Source organism: Giraffa tippelskirchi, chromosome X (assembly GCF_054371585.1).
Source record: "Giraffa tippelskirchi isolate mGirTip1 chromosome X, T2T-mGirTip1v1.2.pri, whole genome shotgun sequence".
In the NCBI taxonomy this organism is placed as follows: Eukaryota; Metazoa; Chordata; class Mammalia; order Artiodactyla; family Giraffidae; genus Giraffa; species Giraffa tippelskirchi.
The window spans coordinates 99,133,612-99,155,109 of NC_137289.1; the positions used below are offsets into that span (position 1 = coordinate 99,133,612).

General features: G+C 43.9%; 2 protein-coding genes across 2 annotated transcripts; both read right to left on the reverse strand.

Moving 5' to 3' along the window:
* Positions 1-5,518: 5,518 nt before the first annotated feature.
* Positions 5,519-11,872, reverse strand: LOC145535882 (uncharacterized). The gene is made up of 6 exons (XM_081564226.1): positions 11,624-11,872; positions 11,239-11,458; positions 10,245-10,324; positions 9,631-9,769; positions 9,104-9,262; positions 5,519-5,631 (listed from the first exon to the last, which is right to left on the reverse strand). The coding sequence occupies exons 2-5, from the start codon at positions 11,378-11,380 to the stop codon at positions 9,150-9,152; spliced, it is 474 nt and encodes a 157-aa protein (XP_081420352.1). The 5' UTR covers positions 11,381-11,458; positions 11,624-11,872; the 3' UTR covers positions 5,519-5,631; positions 9,104-9,149.
* Positions 11,873-11,935: 63 nt separating this feature from the next.
* Positions 11,936-20,912, reverse strand: LOC145535883 (uncharacterized). Its single transcript, XM_081564227.1, has 7 exons — positions 20,713-20,912; positions 16,660-16,908; positions 16,169-16,387; positions 14,940-15,111; positions 14,642-14,721; positions 12,811-13,408; positions 11,936-11,981 (listed from the first exon to the last, which is right to left on the reverse strand). Exons 2-4 carry the CDS (start codon positions 16,835-16,837, stop codon positions 15,074-15,076), a joined length of 435 nt encoding a protein of 144 aa, XP_081420353.1. The 5' UTR covers positions 16,838-16,908; positions 20,713-20,912; the 3' UTR covers positions 11,936-11,981; positions 12,811-13,408; positions 14,642-14,721; positions 14,940-15,073.
* Between the last annotated feature and the right edge of the window lie 586 nt (positions 20,913-21,498).

A 21,498-nucleotide genomic window follows, 5' to 3' on the forward strand; every position in this document is an offset into this window, starting at 1 on the left:
GCAGGGCACATGTTGGAGCCTTGAGTCCTTCATCTGTGAAATGCAGATGACCACAAACTGGGGGACAAACAGAAATAGCAGCACCAGGCCCCTTTCAATGAGAGCTACGAGCCAAACCCAGTGCATCACAGGACTCCTTGACATTCAGGAGCACGCCAAGTAGATTTCCATGCCAGGACTGTTGCATTTGTTGTTCCTTCTGCCTGGAATGCTCTTCCCTTAGGTAACCCCACGACCTGCTCCCTCACTTCCTCCAGATCTCTGCTTACTTGGCATCTTTCAGGGAGACTTTCCCTCATTATCTTGAAGAAAATCATAATATCATACCCACATACACCTTTTCCCCTGATCTAGCAATATCTTTCTTCATAGTGCCTGCCACCCTTGATTTACTTACTGACCACCAAGTCTATGCAATGAGAGACTTGGTTAGTTTTGCCCTGTCCCAAGCTCCTCCAATAGTGCTCAGGTCTATGGCAGGTGCTCAGAAAACATTTGCTGAAGGACAGTCTGGAGGCAGGCCCTTTAAACACATTGCTAACATGCACAGGTACCCTCCAAGATGGGCACTGGCCCCACTGTATTAATTATGATACATACTGAGATTTCACGAGGCAAGTGATACACTCAACAACACACAGTCAGCATGTCAGGTTCCCGGCTTCAGAATCATATCTGCCAGCTACCAAATCCTCACTTCCTGGACAGAGACCTCACAGCCAAGAACGTAAGAGGTTTTATTTCTAACACGAAGACTTCCAACAGCTCATAGACAGCCAGAGACACCAAAAAGAGCTCACTGAATCTCTGCACAGAGAGCACACAACTCGAGTCTCAGACGCTCAAACACAACAGAGACCATAACCATACACGCTGTGACAGAGACCCTGCAAACAGTCCAAAGTCTTCCAGACAGAAACAAATGCGAACTGCACAGATGCTTCACATCATGGAGACTGACTCCCAAACCACGCGGACACTTACCGACCTAATACAAACCCTCCTAAACGGAAAGGCAGAAGTTTTAATAACTCAAGAATATCATATAATCTTAAGACAAAGTTCCCAGACAAAGGAAAAATTTGCAACCTCTGCATAGAGCCCCAGGCAGCTGATCCTTTACACCTTTAGACTAACCCATCCTTAAAGCAGCACAGAGGCATCACAACTTGGAACCCAGAATCAAAAAGCTCAGTGATCTCACATTCTGGGGTGCAGACCCCTAACACAGAGATCTCACACACAGGGACTGAAAGGCAAGAAACCTCCAAAGATGCACATCCCGGTATACAGGCACACATCCTAGAGGCTTTGTATTATGGCTCACAAAATCCACTCACATCAAATGTCCCATCACTCACAATTCCGCCCAAAGGCTCAAGATCAAATGTAGCCAAACAGCACCCGTGTTGTCACACGTAGCAACACACAATCCCAAGGTGCCAGATACAGTATACTCTCCAGGGAGAGACACCAAACTCAGAGACCTCTCCCTGGACATGAATTGCGTGCATTTGTGTGAAGACCGTGCGCTGCCACAGGATCCAGACTGAGCGAGAGCTAAACAAGACTGAAACGCAGTCACCATGCACGGCCAGTGACCGCGCCAAACCTCGCCACTAACCAGAGCAGCTATTCGACCCCTTTGGGAAAAGCAATAAAACTCGGAGGAAAATTGCATGCTCTGCATCGTTGCGCACGCTAACGCAGGCGCACGCGTATACACGCGCCTCTCGCCCTCAGTTCCAGTTCTGTGCCCACAGCGCCCGCAATCACGCGGTGACCAGTCACTACCCAGAAAGCTTCTCTGACGCCATACCCAAACCGACAGCAGGTCTCTCGCTCCGTAGTCGTCCCACCAACGAAGGGGTGGAGTTGGAAAAGAGACGAAGAAAGTTTCCGCTGAATACCAGTGTCCACTCGGATTCGAAAGCAGCGGGAAGACGAAGAGGAGCGAATCGGGATAGACCCAGAGGCGCCCTGAGCGCCGCGCCTGGGAACTGTGGTCCATGCCTGACGCGGTGTAAGGGGGCCCTCCCTGCTGTGGAACGCCCTCTCCCAATGGTACCTTCCAGAGTGGGGGGGGGGGTCTTACCGCTTCCCCTCAGTGGTATATCCCAGGACAGAACTGTTTCATCTCGCGCGCCCCTTGCTGGTGGAATTGGGGAACAGCAGATATAGATGCCCGGGGACCATTCCAGGATGATCCGCCAAGGGCGGAAGGGCAAGGTTAGGGTGAAAACCCCACAGATTGCTGCCATCTTGGACTCAAAAAGAAGTCTTCATAAACTGAAGATTACTTGTCTATAGTGACCACTGTCGTAACAAAGAGCATTGAAAGCATTTTATCTATGCTGCGCATCGTAGTTGTTTGAGCTTTCCGGTTTAAGGCAGAAATATCCAGCCACAGTCCCCCAGTGGGCAGGATAAGTAAAGCTTCCGACTGGAATCTGAGGTCCTGGCGTGGGGAAGGCCTCTGACGTTGACCGCGAGTAATATGTGAAAAAGACAACAGGACCTTCCATTCTGTTAGGAAAGGGGTCAATTTCGAGGGGACCCAAGGACACCACCTCGTAGGTGAGATAAAGATCACAGCTTTGTCATCATCTTATCATCCCTGAATATGTTCTCTAGCAGAATCCTCAGCCTGTCTAGCTAAGCTTCTCTCAACAGGCTTAACTGTCTGTTCATTCCGTTGTTCATGCATTCTCTCCAAAGTATGTGTCAAGCACAAATTTGTGTGCTTGGAAAGAGAAAATCGACCTTTTCCTCATGGAGCTTACATTCTGTTGGGATCATGTGGTCCCCAAATACAAGTAATTTATCAGGTGTTTGTAACTGCCATGATTAACATTAAATTGGGATAGTGAAATAGAGAGAGGGGATGATATCTAGAAAGAGTGGTCAGGGAAGTTCTAAGATTGTGACATTTGAGCAACAGCCTAGAGGAGATACCTATCTGGGAGAAAAGTATCCTAGATCCTAGTGGAAAAACTGGGGAGTAAAATCCTGATGTCTCCATTTTACTCCTGGGGAGTAAAATCCTCTCTTTCTCTAGAGAATGACTCAGTTGCCCATGGCCTGGGCCTTAATCACGCTCCCTTCACACACATCAGGGGCCTCTGCCCATCAAGAAAAGGACATTCTCCATTCCTGGGGAGGCTCATGCTGCACACAGGGTCCCTCACAACCTATCCTGCCCAGACTGCCCTCTTGCTGATCTCCCTGCCAATGACTGCTCTAACGGGGGAAAGAGAGGCAGGGATCTCTGCATTTGTGGTGGAGCCTCATGCAAATTGGTGAATGTGAGATTTCCCCCCAGCTGCTTGGAGGCTCAACTCTGTACCTTCCATGATCACATCCCCAGGGAATGTGACGAGTCCATTCCATCCATCAGATAAGAAGCTGGGTGTGTGATGGGGAGACACAGAGACATACCCTGACAGTGAGTCAGCCATAGGGTCCTTGTGGCCCTGTGCCAACGCCCCCCTCCCCCACTCCCTGGCCAGGGTTGTGCTGAGTCTTTCCCGCCTCCTCCAAGGAGCCCAAGCTTCCATCCAGTTCCTCCCCTCCTCATGAGCTGAGACCTTCCCTCTGCACTGGGCCTTGGGCGCCCATCTGCTAACGGTGCCCTCCTTGTTGTGGGTTGGGCAGATGGACTGAGAGAGTGTGTGTACACAGTTTTTGTCACAGGGCCCCTATCAAGGGTGGCAGTCATATCAGCAAGTATTTTTCTTAACAGGATTATTACCTGGGCTTCTGTGAACTGTGCATTATTACCCTCTCTGAGGATGGGGCCCCAAGCTTTTCTCTCTGTAGGGAGGCATGGTAGAAATCGTAGCAAATGTGACATCACAGGCCTGCTTCTAAGGCCCGTGAGAGTGGGGTCCATCCAGCCTCTCTCTTCAGACTGTTCTCGTGTGCAGATGTATGAATAGCTGAGAGGCCCAACCCTCTGGACACAGACCCCCCCCCCCCAAACAGTTCTGAGATTTCATGCCCTGGGACAGAGATCTGCAAACAGTTCAGAGTGCTCATCCTGGATGCCAACCCAAAACAGCTCTAATAGGTCACACCTGAGGACACTGATGCACTCCAGCTCAGAAATTCCATCTCTGGCTTCAGATGAATTAGGATCCCTAACAGAAACAGCGTTGCTCACAGCCAGTTCTACAGGGGTAAGTTGTAACCTCTGCGATCCCTGAATGACACTGCGTCGTGAAGGAATTCTGGGTGAAAAACAGGAAGAGGCACACAGTGCTTTGGACAAACTGGCCCTTATTTAGTCACACGCCATATCCTCAGATATGCAGGTGACACCACCCTTATGGCAGAAAGTGAAGAACTAAAGAGCCTCCTGATGAAAGAGAAAGAGGAGAGTGAAAAAGGTGGCTTAAAACTCAACATTCAGAAATCTAAGATCATGGCATCCGGTCCCATCACTTCATGGCGAACAGATGGGGAAACACTGGAAACAGTGTCAGACTTTATTTTTGGGGGCTCCAAAATCACTGCTGATGGTGATTGCAGCCATGAACTTAAAAGACGCTTACTCCTTGGAAGGAAGGTTATGGCCAACCTAGATAGCATATTTAAAAGCAGAGACATTACTTTGCCAACAAAAGTCCGTCTAGTCAAGGCTATGGTTTTTCCAGTGGTCATGTATGGATGTGAGAGTTGGACGGTGAAGAAAGCTGAGCACCGAAGAATTGATGCTTTTGGACTGTGGTGTTGGAGAAGACTCTTGAGAGTCCCTTGGACTGCAAGGAGATCCAACCAATCCATCCTAAAAGAGATCAATCCTGGGTGTTCACTGGAAGGTCTGATGTTGAAGCTGAAACTCCAATACTTGGGCCACCTCATGCGAAGGGCTGACTCATTGGAAAAGACCCTAATGCTGGGTAGGATTGGGGGCGGAAGGAGAAGGGGACGACAGAGGCTGAGATGGTTGGATGGCATAACCGACTCGATGGACATGGGTTTGGGTGGACTCCAGGAGTTGGTGATGGACAGAGAGGCCTGGCGTGCTGCAATTCATGGGGTCGCAGAGAGTCGGACACGACTGAGCGACTGAACTGAACTGAACTGAATCTATATTCAAGACAGCAAGCTAGGAATAGAATGGAACTTACTCTGATAAAGTGTATCTACAAAAAAGCAACGTAAACAGGTCGAAATGGAGAAGATTACTCATTTCCTATCGGGAAAAATGCCGATTATCACCTGCTTTAGTCAAGAGTATTCTGGCTGGTTTGTTCAATCCTGCAAAATGAGGAAAGGTTTAAGGTTTAAGCCAGTAGAAACTGTTGATATTCAAATATTATAGTATATTTTGAAAAGCAAAAATAATCTAGATCTAAATTTGTGGAATTAATATGCATATTTAGAGGAACTGTGGAACAGAAAATCTATATACAAACATTCTATCTCTACATACATCCTCAACTAGGCCATAAAAATCACAAACCATGGATTTTCAATACCATTAAATCCTCGGGGATAAATGTAACAAAAAATGTGCAAGGAGAAAATGAAACTTTATTGACAGAACTTTAACAGTCAAATATACAACATAAGAACAGCACAGACGGCTTCAGTCTATCTTCTTTCAAGCAAATCGTCGCCCTTCACCTATAATATATACATTAAAAAAGTTACTTAGCAGAAATTTCGATGACAGGAGAGGTGTACAGAGTTCATCGCAGTTGTAGTTTTATAAAGTGGACTAAAACAAGAACACTACGGGCGACCCTTTGGCTTACCTTCAGTTAATCCTCTCTAGAGATTTTATAGGCTTTTCAAGCGTATTACCAGTATTTTTAAAAACACACTACCCTTCCTAGTTATACAAGAAAATAAGGACACTGAGTTCAGAACAAATGAAATCAATTGAACCTATCAGAAGGTCGTTTTCAGTAGAGGGCAAAACTGTGTACACATTCAGTAAAATATCTAACAACAAAAAACACCCTAAGAAAAACAAAATACACCAAAACTAAAACCAAAAAATCCCCCAAAAGTATCATTGAACTGTGTTGGTTTGAAATAATATTCCGAATATAGGACAGCTCAACAGTTGTTATCTCTGTTACTGCTTAAGTGAAGTAAAGAAAAAGGCCAGTAGTACATTTGTTTCTTCTCTACTGTGGAAGAGTGTAGAAATTTTCATTTGTTCTAATTTATCCCTGATGTGGTTGTTTTAAGTCAGTTAAACATTTATCCCCCTTTTTACTTGTGGCCCTCTTGTAATTCTAAATGTTTCTTGTCACCTTGGAAAGCATTCCAGTTGGTATAATAAATTATATGGGGACACTAATTTTCAGTCATTACTATCACTGGCGACATCAACATGTGAAGCAGAAATAGGACTTTCTCACAGCCACACCAAAAGAAGAAAGAGAAAAAGGAGAGAAGAAAAGAAACGGGAGAGCTAGAGGGAGTATGAGTGAGAGAGAAAAGCAAGTAGGAAGAGAGAAGAAAATCTGGAAAAGGAGATTTTTTGGTTTGTTTCTGAATGACAATGGCTTTTGAGAGACAACTCTGACCAATTTCAAAAGTTCATCCACGGCATCTTGTGATGTTTACTTATTTAGTTACTCTGGGCTATGTTAAATAATATTTCTTTTTCTACCCTATTAGACACATCCCATCAATATTCTAAAAATATGTGAGTTCCAGATTATACTCTGTTTTAATTCTGTAATCTACTGTTAGTGTCTTGTTCATATTTCTTATTAGGTATACTTGGGCTTTGTCCATTTTCTTCACAATCATGTAAACTGAGAGGAATGGACTGGCAATTTGGGGTTGGCAGATACAAACTATCACATTCAGAATGGATAAACAACAAGGTCCTACTATACAGCACAGGGAACTATGTCCAATCTCCTGTGATAAATCACAACAGAAAAGAATATTAAAAAATGTGTGTGTATATATATGTGTGTTACAAAATTATGTAAATTACCACATTGTGTTTATTTATTAGTTGAGTTTATTTTCCTCTTCCTGACGATTCATACCTGTCTTTTATTAAGTATCTTTTTCTTTTTCCGTTAGGTTTATTCTGTTGCTCTTTTTCTTACCTGTTTGTTGGGGGTAGGATTTTATATTTATGTACTTTATAATTAATGTATTTTTCTTTTTAAATACCATACATATTTAGGGCTAAGATGTTTCTAAGAGAACATTTTAATCATGTTCTGTAGTTACTTGCAAGTAGTCTGAAAGTTGTCCTTTCATCTACATGTTCTAATGGAATGGAACAAAAAGGTAAAGTGAAAATATTTAGAAGGCTAATACACAGTAAAATCTTCCCTAACCATGAAGTTCTTCCTGTAAAATTAGAACCATGCAATTAATTGTCAGCAATCTGGAGAACACCTATGTGAAAGATACTACGCTGATTACGTGGGAAGAACTAGAGTTACAGACTTTAACCTTCAAAACTTTTTAAACTCACGTATCAAAGAGGAAAAATAACATATTTGATATAGTGAGAGACGATTATATCGTGAGGCTCAGATTTTTACTAGTTCCTTAAGAGTGAGAGTTGGGTGTATGGCAAAAACCATCAGAGTAGTGTAAAGTAATGATCCTCCACTTAAAATAAGCAAAAAAACGCCCCCCAAAACAGACCAAACATGGGGGCAGGTAGTGTGCTTAGCATGTGTATCTCACTCACACCTGCCTGGAATATCACTGACTAAATGCACTCTCTCAACTTGATCAGCCACAGAAACAGGAAACTAGACTACCTTTTGCCATTTTATTATTCAGTCATATCATGCTTCAATGGGGAAAGGATTTAAAATGCAACTAATTTTCTTAAGAGCTAGAGAATTCAGAATTTGAGAGAATTTAACAAACATCAAGCAGAATGTTGGCTCATTTTCTTTTTTAAAAAAATTAATTTTTTAATTTTAATTGGAGGCTAATTACTTTACAATAGTGTGGTGTTTTTTGCAATACATTGATATGAATCAGCCACGGGTGTACATGGGTCCCCCATCAGAAAATGAAATCTCAATTCCCCTGTTATAATTTGACTCTAGATGATATTTTATGATAAATCAATCAAGAAAAACAGAGTACTCTTGTATGCATTCCATCGAAGGGAATCAGAGAGTGCAAAAATCAGCATGGAAAAATTGGCATTTTAGTGTATCTGTTCTGAATTCACAACTTATATGAATAAAGTTCAGTTTAGAAGTTAAGGGATTTACCTGAATCACACACATTATGTTAAAGCTGGTACTAGAACCTACTGAGCATATTTCATGTAAACTGATATTTATTACAAATGCATTCCGTATTTGTTACAAGCAGAAATTAGAAAAGAACCTGAAAATTATTAGCTGTTGCTTAAAGTACTTATACTCAAGGAAAGAAAACGGTTTCCTTTTGAATCAGTTCTATTGAGAAGGATGAAACTGGAGCCCATTATACAGAGTGAAGTAAGCCAGACAGAAAAACACCAATACAGTATACTAATGCATATATATGGAATTTGAAAGATGGTAACGATAACCCTATATGCGAGACAGAATAAGAGACACAGATGCATAGAACAGTCTTATGGACTCTGAGGGAGAAGGTGAGGGTGGGACGTTCTGAGAGAATAGCATTGAAACATGTATATTATCATATGTGAAACAGAACATCATTCCAGGTTCGATGCATGAGACAAATGCTCAGGGCTGGGGCAGTGGGATGACCCGGAGGGATGGGAGGGGGAGGGAGGTGTGGGGGGGGTTCAGGATGGGGAACACATGTAAACCCATGGCTGATTCATGTCAATGTATGGCAAAAACCACTACAATATTGTAAAGTAATTAGCCTCCAACTAAAATAAATAAATTTATTTAAAAATAAAAAAAAAAGGAAAACGGTTTCCTATTTTCAGTTCGATATGGCTTTGATCCTGTCTCTTTATTGGAAAGTCTGTAAGTCAGGCACTCAGGCATCTGGGATGTGAACTGTCTTTCAAAGAATATGTGAATTCTATTATTAAAATAATAGTAATGTTCCCTCTATATTATTAAAGATACAATATTCTGAAAAACAGAAACCACATAAATTACTTTCTGAATGGATGACATACCTGCTTCTGGCATTTCAACAGGCTCTATATTTGACGCAATCTCCTCCTAGACATCAGGACCATCTCCACCTTGACCCCCAGTCTTTGCCACAGCCAATTCCGGGAGATCAAGTTCCAGGTCAGAATCATTAAAAAAATACATCAATTCAGCTGTAAAACCTACAATATAAACAAGGGAATGATGATATTCATTCCCTCAGTGTTATGAATTAAAAGCCTTAGGTTAGGATGGTAAAAATGTGATGAGTAAGAAATTCAGGAGCATTATTCCAGGAATGTTTTGCTGGAGAAAAAGAAAGCAGAATTTTCCGAAAGTCATTACCATTTTCCTTTTCCAGGGTTGTCCTCAGACAACTTAGATGCTCCCCCGACTTGTCTTGAAAACAAGGGAAAACTTCACCAACCACACGAACCTGCAAACTATACTCTCCTCAGTTTTTTAGGAACTGTCTGAAGTCCTTTTCTAATGTTTCCTTTCCTCCACTCACTGGGTATGTCTTAAGGCAGGATGCACTGATACACTTTACCTTGACAGGCATGCTGCAGCTTCTCTTCACCACGATCCACTGGATGCTCTTCATTTACTTCCTCCTTTGCAGGTGTGATATCATGAATTTCAGCTGGTGGTTCCCCTTGTTGAGGTTGCTCAACACTGGGCTGCTGGTCCTAGTAGAGTGGGCATGCAAATAAAAACCTTTTGTTGTTAATACATCTAATAGCATAAATATACATAAGACACAGATGTATCTGATCATAAGTAAACCTAACAACATTTTCCCAACACAATTCTATGTACTTACTTTTAATAAAGTTTCTCTTCCCACAGAGAAAAGTTAACTCCCAAAAGAGTTACTCAGAAAGACTTTGGAAGCTATTTAACTCTATGTTGGGATGGAAGTATGCAATCTGTTGTTAATAAGCAGGAGGAGGGAGTCACTGGGCACATTTCCAGGGAATTTAACAGTATACTCATCCAGGCAACGCCAGACTGTAATATATCTGGATCAATGTTCCTTCCTAAGACACACTGTCACCCTTTATCAGCATGAAAGACCTTTATCACTGCATCTGTACTACTTAACATCATTTTCTCAAAAATAAACTTCTGCTAATAGAAAACACCAAATGGTAAGGTACTCACAACCACAGGTGCATCCAGCTGGGAGGACTCTTGATCTATAGGTCCCAGTGTTGATGCCACTTGCCCACTCATATTTCTCCCTGAAAGTAGAATGTTGTGATTTAGAAAATGTATTTATGACTAGAGCTATATTTGATCACTTTTATGGCCATATGTTGACTTATTACTTTTTTTAAAAATGTGAAAATACTTTCAAAAGAAAACGATGGTTAAGTATGAGTGTACATGCATTCCAATCACACTAAATACAGTTACTAGAAAAGCCATTTTTGTCTTTGCTAAGCTGGCAGAGAAATTACCTTAAGGTACACAGGAAGGCTCAATTTTTGTGAGGAAGTTTGATTTCACAACAGAATTCTCCATTATGAAGATATTTAGTGAAATACTGCTAAGAGTTAAAAATTCAGGACTATTCCTTTTGTCACACTCCTATTCACCAGACATATCTCCCCCAACTCCCTTGGAATTCAGCTGGAACTAGAAGGCTCAGTCTTTACAGCCTGACTATGGCGATTTTCTCAGTGTCTGGGGCTGAAGTGAGTCTGCATGCAGAGCAACCGGTCCACGTCTCCCTTGACACCTTATCACAAAACCCGGGAGACAGTCACAACCCACCCCCCCACCCGCGGTCCGGTTTCTAGGCCTTTCCTTAATCGCCCACCCCGCCCCCTGCCCAGGTCCCACTGCCGGCCCCAGATTCTGTGCTCTGTCATCAGTTCCAGGGCCCCAGTGGACCAGATATTTCAAATAGCACTCCCAAGTCTCACCCCCACCATCACCCGACCCCTGCCCTCTTCTGCCCACCGAGCTTCCTCTCCAGCCACCAGGGCAAGAACTATGGCATCACGACACCTCTGAAGAGCAAGATGACGACCTCGAGGGCCTTCCTCCTCAAAGGCCCGAAAACGCACTGCCCGACCCGCCCGAAACTCGCTGGCTCCCCCTCACACGCTCGCACACATCAACTCCAGACAGGACAGATCTGTGGACCTACCCGGTGACTCGAAAGCAGCGAGAAGGAACCGGGACTGAGTAAACACAACCGCCTCAGGCCCAACGCTCCTCACAGAATCTGCGCTACTTATGCGCACCAAGGCGCATGCGCAGTAGCGGGTGTACGGGCACACACTGCGCATGCTCCCTGAGTTCCGCGTGTGCCGAGCACGTTGAGCTTTTCTCGCTACTGAGGTAAGAGTCCTGGAACCGCAGGGTCTCTGGAGGATGAGAAAGGGGGTTGAAGACTGTATTTTTTTCCTTCCAGTGCAGTCTTTCTTACGCATCCACAAACTGTGGTGATAGGTAGTCCCAGGTTACCCTTAGTGGAGAATGTGTCTCAGGAAGACATTTATGACAGGAATAGACATTACTGGTTTGAATACCTATTTTTATACATGCTTTGATGAACCATTTCCTTCTCTGCTTCTGGGTTTTCCATCATGCTTGCAATGGCTTTACTCACTTCCATAGAACAGACACAGAAATATGTACCTCCGTTTCCATCTGTTGCTTGGAGCATTGCACATTTATATCTCTGAACTGGTAACTGATTTCTCAGAATATACCTCTGGTTCCTGTACAATATTCTTCTTTTAGCATCGGACTTGACTTTCACCACCAGACACATCCACAGCTGGGGGCTGTTTCCACTTTAGCTTAGCCTTTTCATTCCTTTTGTAGCTATTTCTTCACTCTTCTCCGGTAGCATATTCTTCTTATTCTCAAGAATTTCGGTACTTCCTAGGCGTTTTAATTTTAGCCAATTTTACCCAAGAGAAAGGAAAACATATTCACACAAGGACCATTACTAAAATATCCTACTCATGTACTCTTAATAGCCAAAACTAGAAACAACCAAACTATTCAACAACTGGTATGTAGATGAAAGAAAAAAAGAGTATACTCATGCATAAGAATACTACACAGTCATTTCAAAAGGAACTACTAATGCATGTAACAGCAAGGAGGCATCTCAGCTGTGCCACTGAGAGATGTCAGACACAGAAAGCTATGTGTTATATGATTTCATGTCAATGGATTTCTGGAAAACGCACAACTATAGGCACAGAAATGTATCTGTGGTTGCCAGGGTATAGGAATGGAGGAAGGAATCTGAATGCAAATAGCCGGAGGGAGCATTTGCTTTTTTTTTTTTTTTTTTTAATAAATTTATTTATTTTAGTTGGGGGCTAATTACTTTACAATATTGTAGTGGCTTTTGCCATACATTGACATGAATCAGCTATGGGTTTACATGTGTTCCCCATCCTGAACCCCCCTCCCACCCACTCTCCATCCCATCCCTCTGGGTCATCCCATTGCCCCAGCCCTGAGCATTTGTCTCATGCATCGAACCTGGAATGGTGTTCTGTTTCACATATGATAATATACATGTTTCAATGCTATTCTCTCAGAACGTCCCACCCTCACCTTCTCCCTCAGAGTCCATACGACTGTTCTATGCATCTCTGTCTCTTATTCTGTCTCGCAATAGGGTTATGGTTACCGTCTTTCAAATTCCATATATATGCATTAGTATACCGTATTGGTGTTTTCCTTTCTGGCTTACTTCACTCTGAATAATGGGCTCCGGTTTCATCCATCTCAATAGAAATGATTCAAATGTATTCTTTCTAATGGCTGAGTAATATTCCATTGGGTATATGTACCAATGCTTCCTTATTCATTCGTCTGCTGATGGACATCTAGGTTGCTTCCATGTCCTGGCTATTGTAAACAGTGCTGTGATGAACACTGGGCTACACGTGTCTCTTTCAATTCTGGTTTCCTTGGTGTGTATGCCCAGCAGAGGGATTGCTGTGTCGTATGGCAGTTCTATTCCCAGTTTTTTAAGGAATCTCCACACTGTTCTCCATAGTGGCTGTACTAGTTTGCATTCTCACCCGAGGGAGCATTTTCAAACCAACGGGACGTTTTCTACCTTTTTGTTGTGGTAGCATTTACGCAATGGTATGCATATGTCAAAACTCGACAAACAGGAATGCTTTAAAGCATTGACTTCTCTTGTATATAAATTATGTCTCAAGCTTCTCTTCACCACGATCCACTGGATCCTCTTCATTTATTTCCTCCTTTGCCGGTGTGATATCCTGCATTTCAGCTGGTGGTTCCCCTTGTTGAGGTTGCTCAACACTGGGCTACTGGTCCTAGTAGAGTGGGCATGCAAATAAAAACCTTTTGTTGTTAATACATCTAATAGCATAAATATACATAAGACACAGATATATCTGATCATAAGTTAACCTAACAACATTTTCCCAACACAATTCTATGTACTTACTTTTAATAAAGTTACTCTTCCCACAGAGAAAAGTTAGCTCCCCTAAGAGTTACCCAGAAAGACTTTGGAAGCTATTTAAATCTATGTTGGGATGGAAGTATGCAATCTGTTGTTAATAAGCAGGAGGAAGGGAGTCACTGGGCACATTTCCAGGGAATTTAACGGTATACTCATCCAGGCAACACCAGACTGTAATATATCTGGATCAATGTTCCTTCCTAAGACAAACTGTCACCCTTTATCAGCATGAAAGACCTTTATCGCTGCATCTGTACTACTTACTGAGAGGGCAACCGGCAGGAAGGCCAGGAGTCTCCAAACGGAGGAAATAGGCTGCAAGTGTCAGACATTTTCTCTCTCTCTTAAGCGGCAGGATGAAACAAACTAGGGATATTGTTTCCCTTCTCTATACAAATTTAAAAGAGGTTTCTCTGAAAATACTGTGTTGCCATGACACCTGGTTTCACCTGAAGTTAACTATTCTCAAACTTTGAGTTAACCAATCCTTTTTTCTTATGGAAATGTTTGTCTTAAGCTATGTTATTGTACTCTGCATTTACCCCAAGCGCTGTCTTCCGCCTAATGGCTCAGAACTTACTTGACAAACCAGTATGTTATACTCAGACATTGTTCCCCTAATCTATGTAAATGAAACTATTTGCATGATCTGCCTTTCTGCAAAATTCAAGTCAATCGTTTTATGACCCGGGATGTCTGGTGCCCAGATTATTCCAAAATACATCTTATGGATGAGGGGCCTGGTGCCATTCTGAGTTTAAGACATTCCTTTCTTTCATTAACAAACTGCTAGTGACTATGTATCATCCAGCTGAAGACTAGCAGGGGAGTACTCTTTCTACCCCCTTCCGATGCCTATGTCAGAAGCTTTCTCTATCTCGTTTACACTTTAATAAAACTTGATCACACCAAAGCTCTGGGCGATCCAGCCTCGTCTCTGGCCCCGGATTGAATTCTTCTCCTCCAGAGGCCAAGAATCCCGGCCGTCTTTCTGCGGCTCAGCAACGACCTCACTACTTAACAATATTTTCTCCAAAATAAACTTGTGCTAATAGAAAACATCAAATGGTAAGGTACTCACAACCACAGGTTCACCCAGCTGGGAGCACTCTTGATCTACAGGTCCCAATGTTGATGCCACTTGCAAACTCATATTTCTCCCTGAAAGTAGAATATTGTGATTTAGAAAATGTATTTAAGAGTACAGCTATATTTGATCACTTTTATGACCATACGTTGACTTATTATTTTTTAAAAAATGTGAAAATACTTTCAAAAGAAAACTCTGGTTAAGTACGAGTGTACATGCATTCCAAGTACACCAAATACAGTTGCTAGAAAAGCCATATTTGTCTTTGCTAAGCTGGCAGAGAAATCACCTTAAGGTACACAGGAAGGCTGAACTTTTGTGAGGAAGTTTGATTTCACAACAGAATTCTCCATCATGAAGATATTTAGTGAAACGCTGCTAGGAATTAAAAATCCAGGACTGTTCCTTTTGTCACACTCCTTTTCACCAGACATATCTCCCCCAACTCCCTTGGAATTCAGCTGGAACAAGAAGAAAGGCTCAGTCTTTACAGCCTGATTTTCTCAGGGTCTGGGGCTGAGGTGAGTGCATGCAGAGCAACTGGTCCACGTCTCCCTTGACACCTTATCACAAAACCCGGGATAATGAAGAAGGAATTCCTGGGGCCTGGACTCCATCTTAGGCCTGTTGGTGCTGATCATGCTCGGCCACCTCTCTAATGGACTCTGAACTCTGTGCCTAGTGCCTGTGAAAACGACAATAGAAGGATAAGACCCCCTCCGGACAGGGGAACCTTGAAGATCCTATCCAGGTTACTCATCGCCTAAGAGAAAACATACACTAATCACCCCTGTCTCTGGACAGGCCGTAAATGTTTCTGTACCTATCGGAGTGTAACCTCCGGCTTATTGATTATTGGCCAACTGTTTAACTGTTTGAACACATAACACCTAAATGATGAGATTACTGTGATTGTATTTACCCTTCCTTTGTTTATGTAAGTCTCGAGGATTTTGGGGTGGTGAGTTCGGACACGTACACATGGGGTATAAAAGATTTTCACAAATGCTGGTCGGGGTCCTTGGCTAAGAGGAGACTCTGCCTTGGGCCCGCCGGTGTAATAAACTGCCCTCCATTACCTGCATTGTCCCTCTGAGTGAGTTTGTTCCCCAAAACGCGTGGCTATAACAATACAGTCACAACCCCCCCGCGGTCCGGTTTCTAGGCCTTTCCTTAATCGCCCACCCCGCCCCCTGCCCAGGTCCCACTGCCGGCCCCAGATTCTGTGCTCTGTCGTCAGTTCCAGGGCCCCAGTGAACCAGATATTTCAAATAGCACTCCCAAGTCTCCCCCCCACCATCACCCGACCCCTGCCCTCTTCTGCCCACCGCCCTTCCCCTCCAGCCACCAGGGCAAGAACTATGGCGTCGCGACACCTCTGAGGAGAAAGATGACGACCTCGAGGGCTTTCCTCCTCAAAGGCCCCAGATCGCACTGCCCGACCCGCCCGAAACTCGCTGGCTCCCCCTCACACACTCGCACACTTCAACTCCAGACAGGACAGATCTGTGGACCTACCTGGTGACTCGCAAGCAGTGAGAAGGAACCGGGACTGAATAAACCCAACCGCCTCAGGCCCAACGCTCCTCACAGAACGCTCAGGATGTATGTGCACCAAGGCGCATGCGCAGCAACGGGTGCACGTGCACACACTGCGCATGCTCCCGGAGTTCGGCGTGTGCCGTGCACGTTGAGGTTTTCTCGCCACTGAGGTGGAGTCCTGGAACGGCAGGGTCTCTGGAGGATGAGAAAGGGGCTTGAAGACTATATATTTTTCCTTCCAGGGCAGTCTTTCTTATGCATCCACAAACTGGTGATAGGTAGTCCCAGGTTACCCTTAGTGGAGAATGTGTCTCAGAAAGACATTCGTGACAGAAACAGACATTACGGTTTTTAATACCTATTTTTATACATGCTTTGATGAACCATTTCCTTCTCTGCTTCTGGGTTTTCCATCACGCTTGCGATGGCTTTACTCACTTCCATGGAAGAGACACAGAAATACATACCTCTGTTTCCATCTGTTGCTTGCAGCACTGCACCTTTATATCTCTGAACTGGTAACTGATTTCTCAGAATATACCTCTGGTTCCTGTACAATATTGTTCTTTTAGCATCGGACTTTACTTTCACCACCAGACACATCCACAGCTGGGGGTTGTTTCCACTTTGGCTTAGCCTTGTCATTCCTTCTGTAGCTATTTCTTCACTCGTCTCCAGTAGCACATTCTTCTTATTCTCAGGAATTTTCGTACTTACTAGGAGTTTTAATTTTACCCAAGACAAAGGAAAACATATTCACACAAGGACCATTACTAAAATATCCTACTCATGTACTCCTAATAGCCAAAAACCAGAAACAGCCCAACTATTCAACAACTGGCATATAGATGAAAGAGAAACAAAAGTGTATACTCGTGCAGGAGAATACTACACAGTCATTTCAAAAGGAACTCCTAATGCATGTAACAGCAAGGATGCATCTCAGCTGTGCCACTGAGAGATGTCAGACACAGAAGGCTATGTGTTATATGATTTCATGTCAATGGATTCCTGGAAAAGGCACAACTATAGGCACAGAAATATATCTGCGGTGGCCAGGGTATAGGAATGGAGGAAGGAGTCTGAATGCAAATAGCCCAAAGGAGCATTTTCAAACGAATGGGGCGTTTTCTACATTTTTGTTGTGGTAGCATTTACGCAATGGTATGCATATGTGAAAACTCGACAAACGGTAATGCTTTAAAGCATTGACTTCTATTGTATATAAATTATATCTCAATACCTCTCACTTTTTTTTAAAAGGAAAAGGAACTTTTAAGTATGTAAATACTGGTTATTGTATCCATCTAGACCATGAGCTCATAAACATAAAAATCTTATTTGGAATTCTTTCCAGACCTGGCCAACTTCCAGGATTTCCCATGACACCTTTGTACCCTTATGACAGGACACAGAAACTTGGTCTTAACCATGTTTACAATTCCCTCTCCTTCACTTCAAGTCCATATTCTTGCTGAGTTCTGTCACTTTTACTTCGAAAATCTCTAATGCATCTACTTTTTCCAAAGTCCACCGCATCTGCTCTAGTCCAAAGCCTCCCTCCATTTAATTGTCAACCCCCTTGAGTTTGTGTCATACCCCTTGGGTTTGTGCATCAGAGAAAACAGACAACCCTGTCACATGCTCTCAGTGAAGACAGCCTGGCAGTAGGGAAAATAAGACCATGCCTCTGCTCCAGTAGTGCCTAGACACGTTGTCCACGTCAATCAGAACTGAGGACTTCTTGTAAAAAGTGCAGATGCCATGATCTACATTCAGTGGATCTCACTCAGTGCGGCTACAACAGTGCCCTAGAATCTGTGAGATTACACTATACTTGGGAAACTTTCAGGGACTTTCTTAAACCCCTTTGGTAGCGAGACTCAGCAAAATAAGGGAAATAGAGATCGGAACAGATATTAGAAAAAATATATAGATAATCGACAAAACCCAAAGCTGGCTCTTTCAAAAGGTCACTACGAATTCATAAATTTCCACCCAGAAGAATAAAACAAAAGCAAGATAACTATAGACAAAACTTGCCAATATCAGGAAAGAAATAGGTTACAGATTCCACAGAAATTAAAAGGCTTCTATGAATAAGTTTATAGTCATAGAATAACTACATCTGGCAATTTAGGTGAAGCGGAACAAACTATCAAATTTCAGTGAAAAAGAAACAGATAACCTATTTTAAAAGCAAGCTTGTAGTTGAAAAATTTACAGAAAAGAAATCTCCAGCCCCAGGTGGTATCCCAGGCACAAAAGAGAAGGGGAGGGAAAGAAAGGGTAGGGACAGGGACAAAGTAAAACATATATATATATATATATATATATATATATATATATATATATATATATATACATCTATATATCACTCCAATCATTTAATCAAGGTGATTTGGGCCAAATCCAAGCAATGTGATGAGACCATTCATTTTTTTTTCTCATTGTCCTCCAGCTTCCCCTTCCTGCCTCTCTCCTTTGCCCCAGTTCCCTTTCTCCTTCTTAAGTCCTGCCCTCCATCAAGGGCAGGCAACGATATGAGGCATGATTCCCACATTAAAACTGAGGTACGCTGCTCGGCTGACATTCAACGCGGATGCTATCATCCCTGCAGCTGGTACACTCAAGTTCTCTGTCTCTCCTGACGGACCAGAAGGTTTCACTCCTAATTTCAGGTATAGGTAGGAGAGAAGGTGCAGGGCACATGCTGGAGCCTTGAGTCCTTCATCTGTGAAATGCAGATGACCACAAACTGGGGGACAAACAGAAATAGCAGCACCAGGCCCCTTTCAATGAGAGCTACGAGCCAAACCCAGTGCATCACAGGACTCCTTGACATTCAGGAGCACGCCAAGTAGATTTCCATGCCAGGACTGTTGCATTTGTTGTTCCTTCTGCCTGGAATGCTCTTCCCTTAGGTAACCCCACGACCTGCTCCCTCACTTCCTCCAGATCTCTGCTTACTTGGCATCTTTCAGGGAGACTTTCCCTCATTATCTTGAAGAAAATCATAATATCATACCCACATACACCTTTTCCCCTGATCTAGCAATATCTTTCTTCATAGTGCCTGCCACCCTTGATTTACTTACTGACCACCAAGTCTATGCAATGAGAGACTTGGTTAGTTTTGCCCTGTCCCAAGCTCCTCCAATAGTGCTCAGGTCTATGGCAGGTGCTCAGAAAACATTTGCTGAAGGACAGTCTGGAGGCAGGCCCTTTAAACACATTGCTAACATGCACAGGTACCCTCCAAGATGGGCACTGGCCCCACTGTATTAATTATGATACATACTGAGATTTCACGAGGCAAGTGATACACTCAACAACACACAGTCAGCATGTCAGGTTCCCGGCTTCAGAATCATATCTGCCAGCTACCAAATCCTCACTTCCTGGACAGAGACCTCACAGCCAAGAACGTAAGAGGTTTTATTTCTAACACGAAGACTTCCAACAGCTCATAGACAGCCAGAGACACCAAAAAGAGCTCACTGAATCTCTGCACAGAGAGCACACAACTCGAGTCTCAGACGCTCAAACACAACAGAGACCATAACCATACACGCTGTGACAGAGACCCTGCAAACAGTCCAAAGTCTTCCAGACAGAAACAAATGAGAACTGCACAGATGCTTCACATCATGGAGACTGACTCCCAAACCACGCGGACACTTACCGACCTAATACAAACCCTCCTAAACGGAAAGGCAGAAGTTTTAATAACTCAAGAATATCATATAATCTTAAGACAAAGTTCCCAGACAAAGGAAAAATTTGCAACCTCTGCATAGAGCCCCAGGCAGCTGATCCTTTACACCTTTAGACTAACCCATCCTTAAAGCAGCACAGAGGCATCACAACTTGGAACCCAGAATCAAAAAGCTCAGTGATCTCACATTCTGGGGTGCAGACCCCTAACACAGAGATCTCACACACAGGGACTGAAAGGCAAGAAACCTCCAAAGATGCACATCCCGGTATACAGGCACACATCCTAGAGGCTTTGTATTATGGCTCACAAAATCCACTCACATCAAATGTCCCATCACTCACAATTCCGCCCAAAGGCTCAAGATCAAATGTAGCCAAACAGCACCCGTGTTGTCACACGTAGCAACACACAATCCCAAGGTGCCAGATACAGTATACTCTCCAGGGAGAGACACCAAACTCAGAGACCTCTCCCTGGACATGAATTGCGTGCATTTGTGTGAAGACCGTGCGCTGCCACAGGATCCAGACTGAGCGAGAGCTAAACAAGACTGAAACGCAGTCACCATGCACGGCCAGTGACCGCGCCAAACCTCGCCACTAACCAGAGCAGCTATTCGACCCCTTTGGGAAAAGCAATAAAACTCGGAGGAAAATTGCATGCTCTGCATCGTTGCGCACGCTAACGCAGGCGCACGCGTATACACGCGCCTCTCGCCCTCAGTTCCAGTTCTGTGCCCACAGCTCCCGCAATCACGCGGTGACCAGTCACTACCCAGAAAGCTTCTCTGACGCCATACCCAAACCGACAGCAGGTCTCTCGCTCCGTAGTCGTCCCACCAACGAAGGGGTGGAGTTGGAAAAGAGACGAAGAAAGTTTCCGCTGAATACCAGTGTCCACTCGGATTCGAAAGCAGCGGGAAGACGAAGAGGAGCGAATCGGGATAGACCCAGAGGCGCCCTGAGCGCCGCGCCTGGGAACTGTGGTCCATGCCTGACGCGGTGTAAGGGGGCCCTCCCTGCTGTGGAACGCCCTCTCCCAATGGTACCTTCCAGAGTGGGGGGGGTCTTACCGCTTCCCCTCAGTGGTATATCCCAGGACAGAACTGTTTCATCTCGCGCGCCCCTTGCTGGTGGAATTGGGGAACAGCAGATATAGATGCCCGGGGACCATTCCAGGATGATCCGCCAAGGGCGGAAGGGCAAGGTTAGGGTGAAAACCCCACAGATTGCTGCCATCTTGGACTCAAAAAGAAGTCTTCATAAACTGAAGATTACTTGTCTATAGTGACCACTGTCGTAACAAAGAGCATTGAAAGCATTTTATCTATGCTGCGCATCGTAGTTGTTTGAGCTTTCCGGTTTAAGGCAGAAATATCCAGCCACAGTCCCCCAGTGGGCAGGATAAGTAAAGCTTCCGACTGGAATCTGAGGTCCTGGCGTGGGGAAGGCCTCTGACGTTGACCGCGAGTAATATGTGAAAAAGACAACAGGACCTTCCATTCTGTTAGGAAAGGGGTCAATTTCGAGGGGACCCAAGGACACCACCTCGTAGGTGAGATAAAGATCACAGCTTTGTCATCATC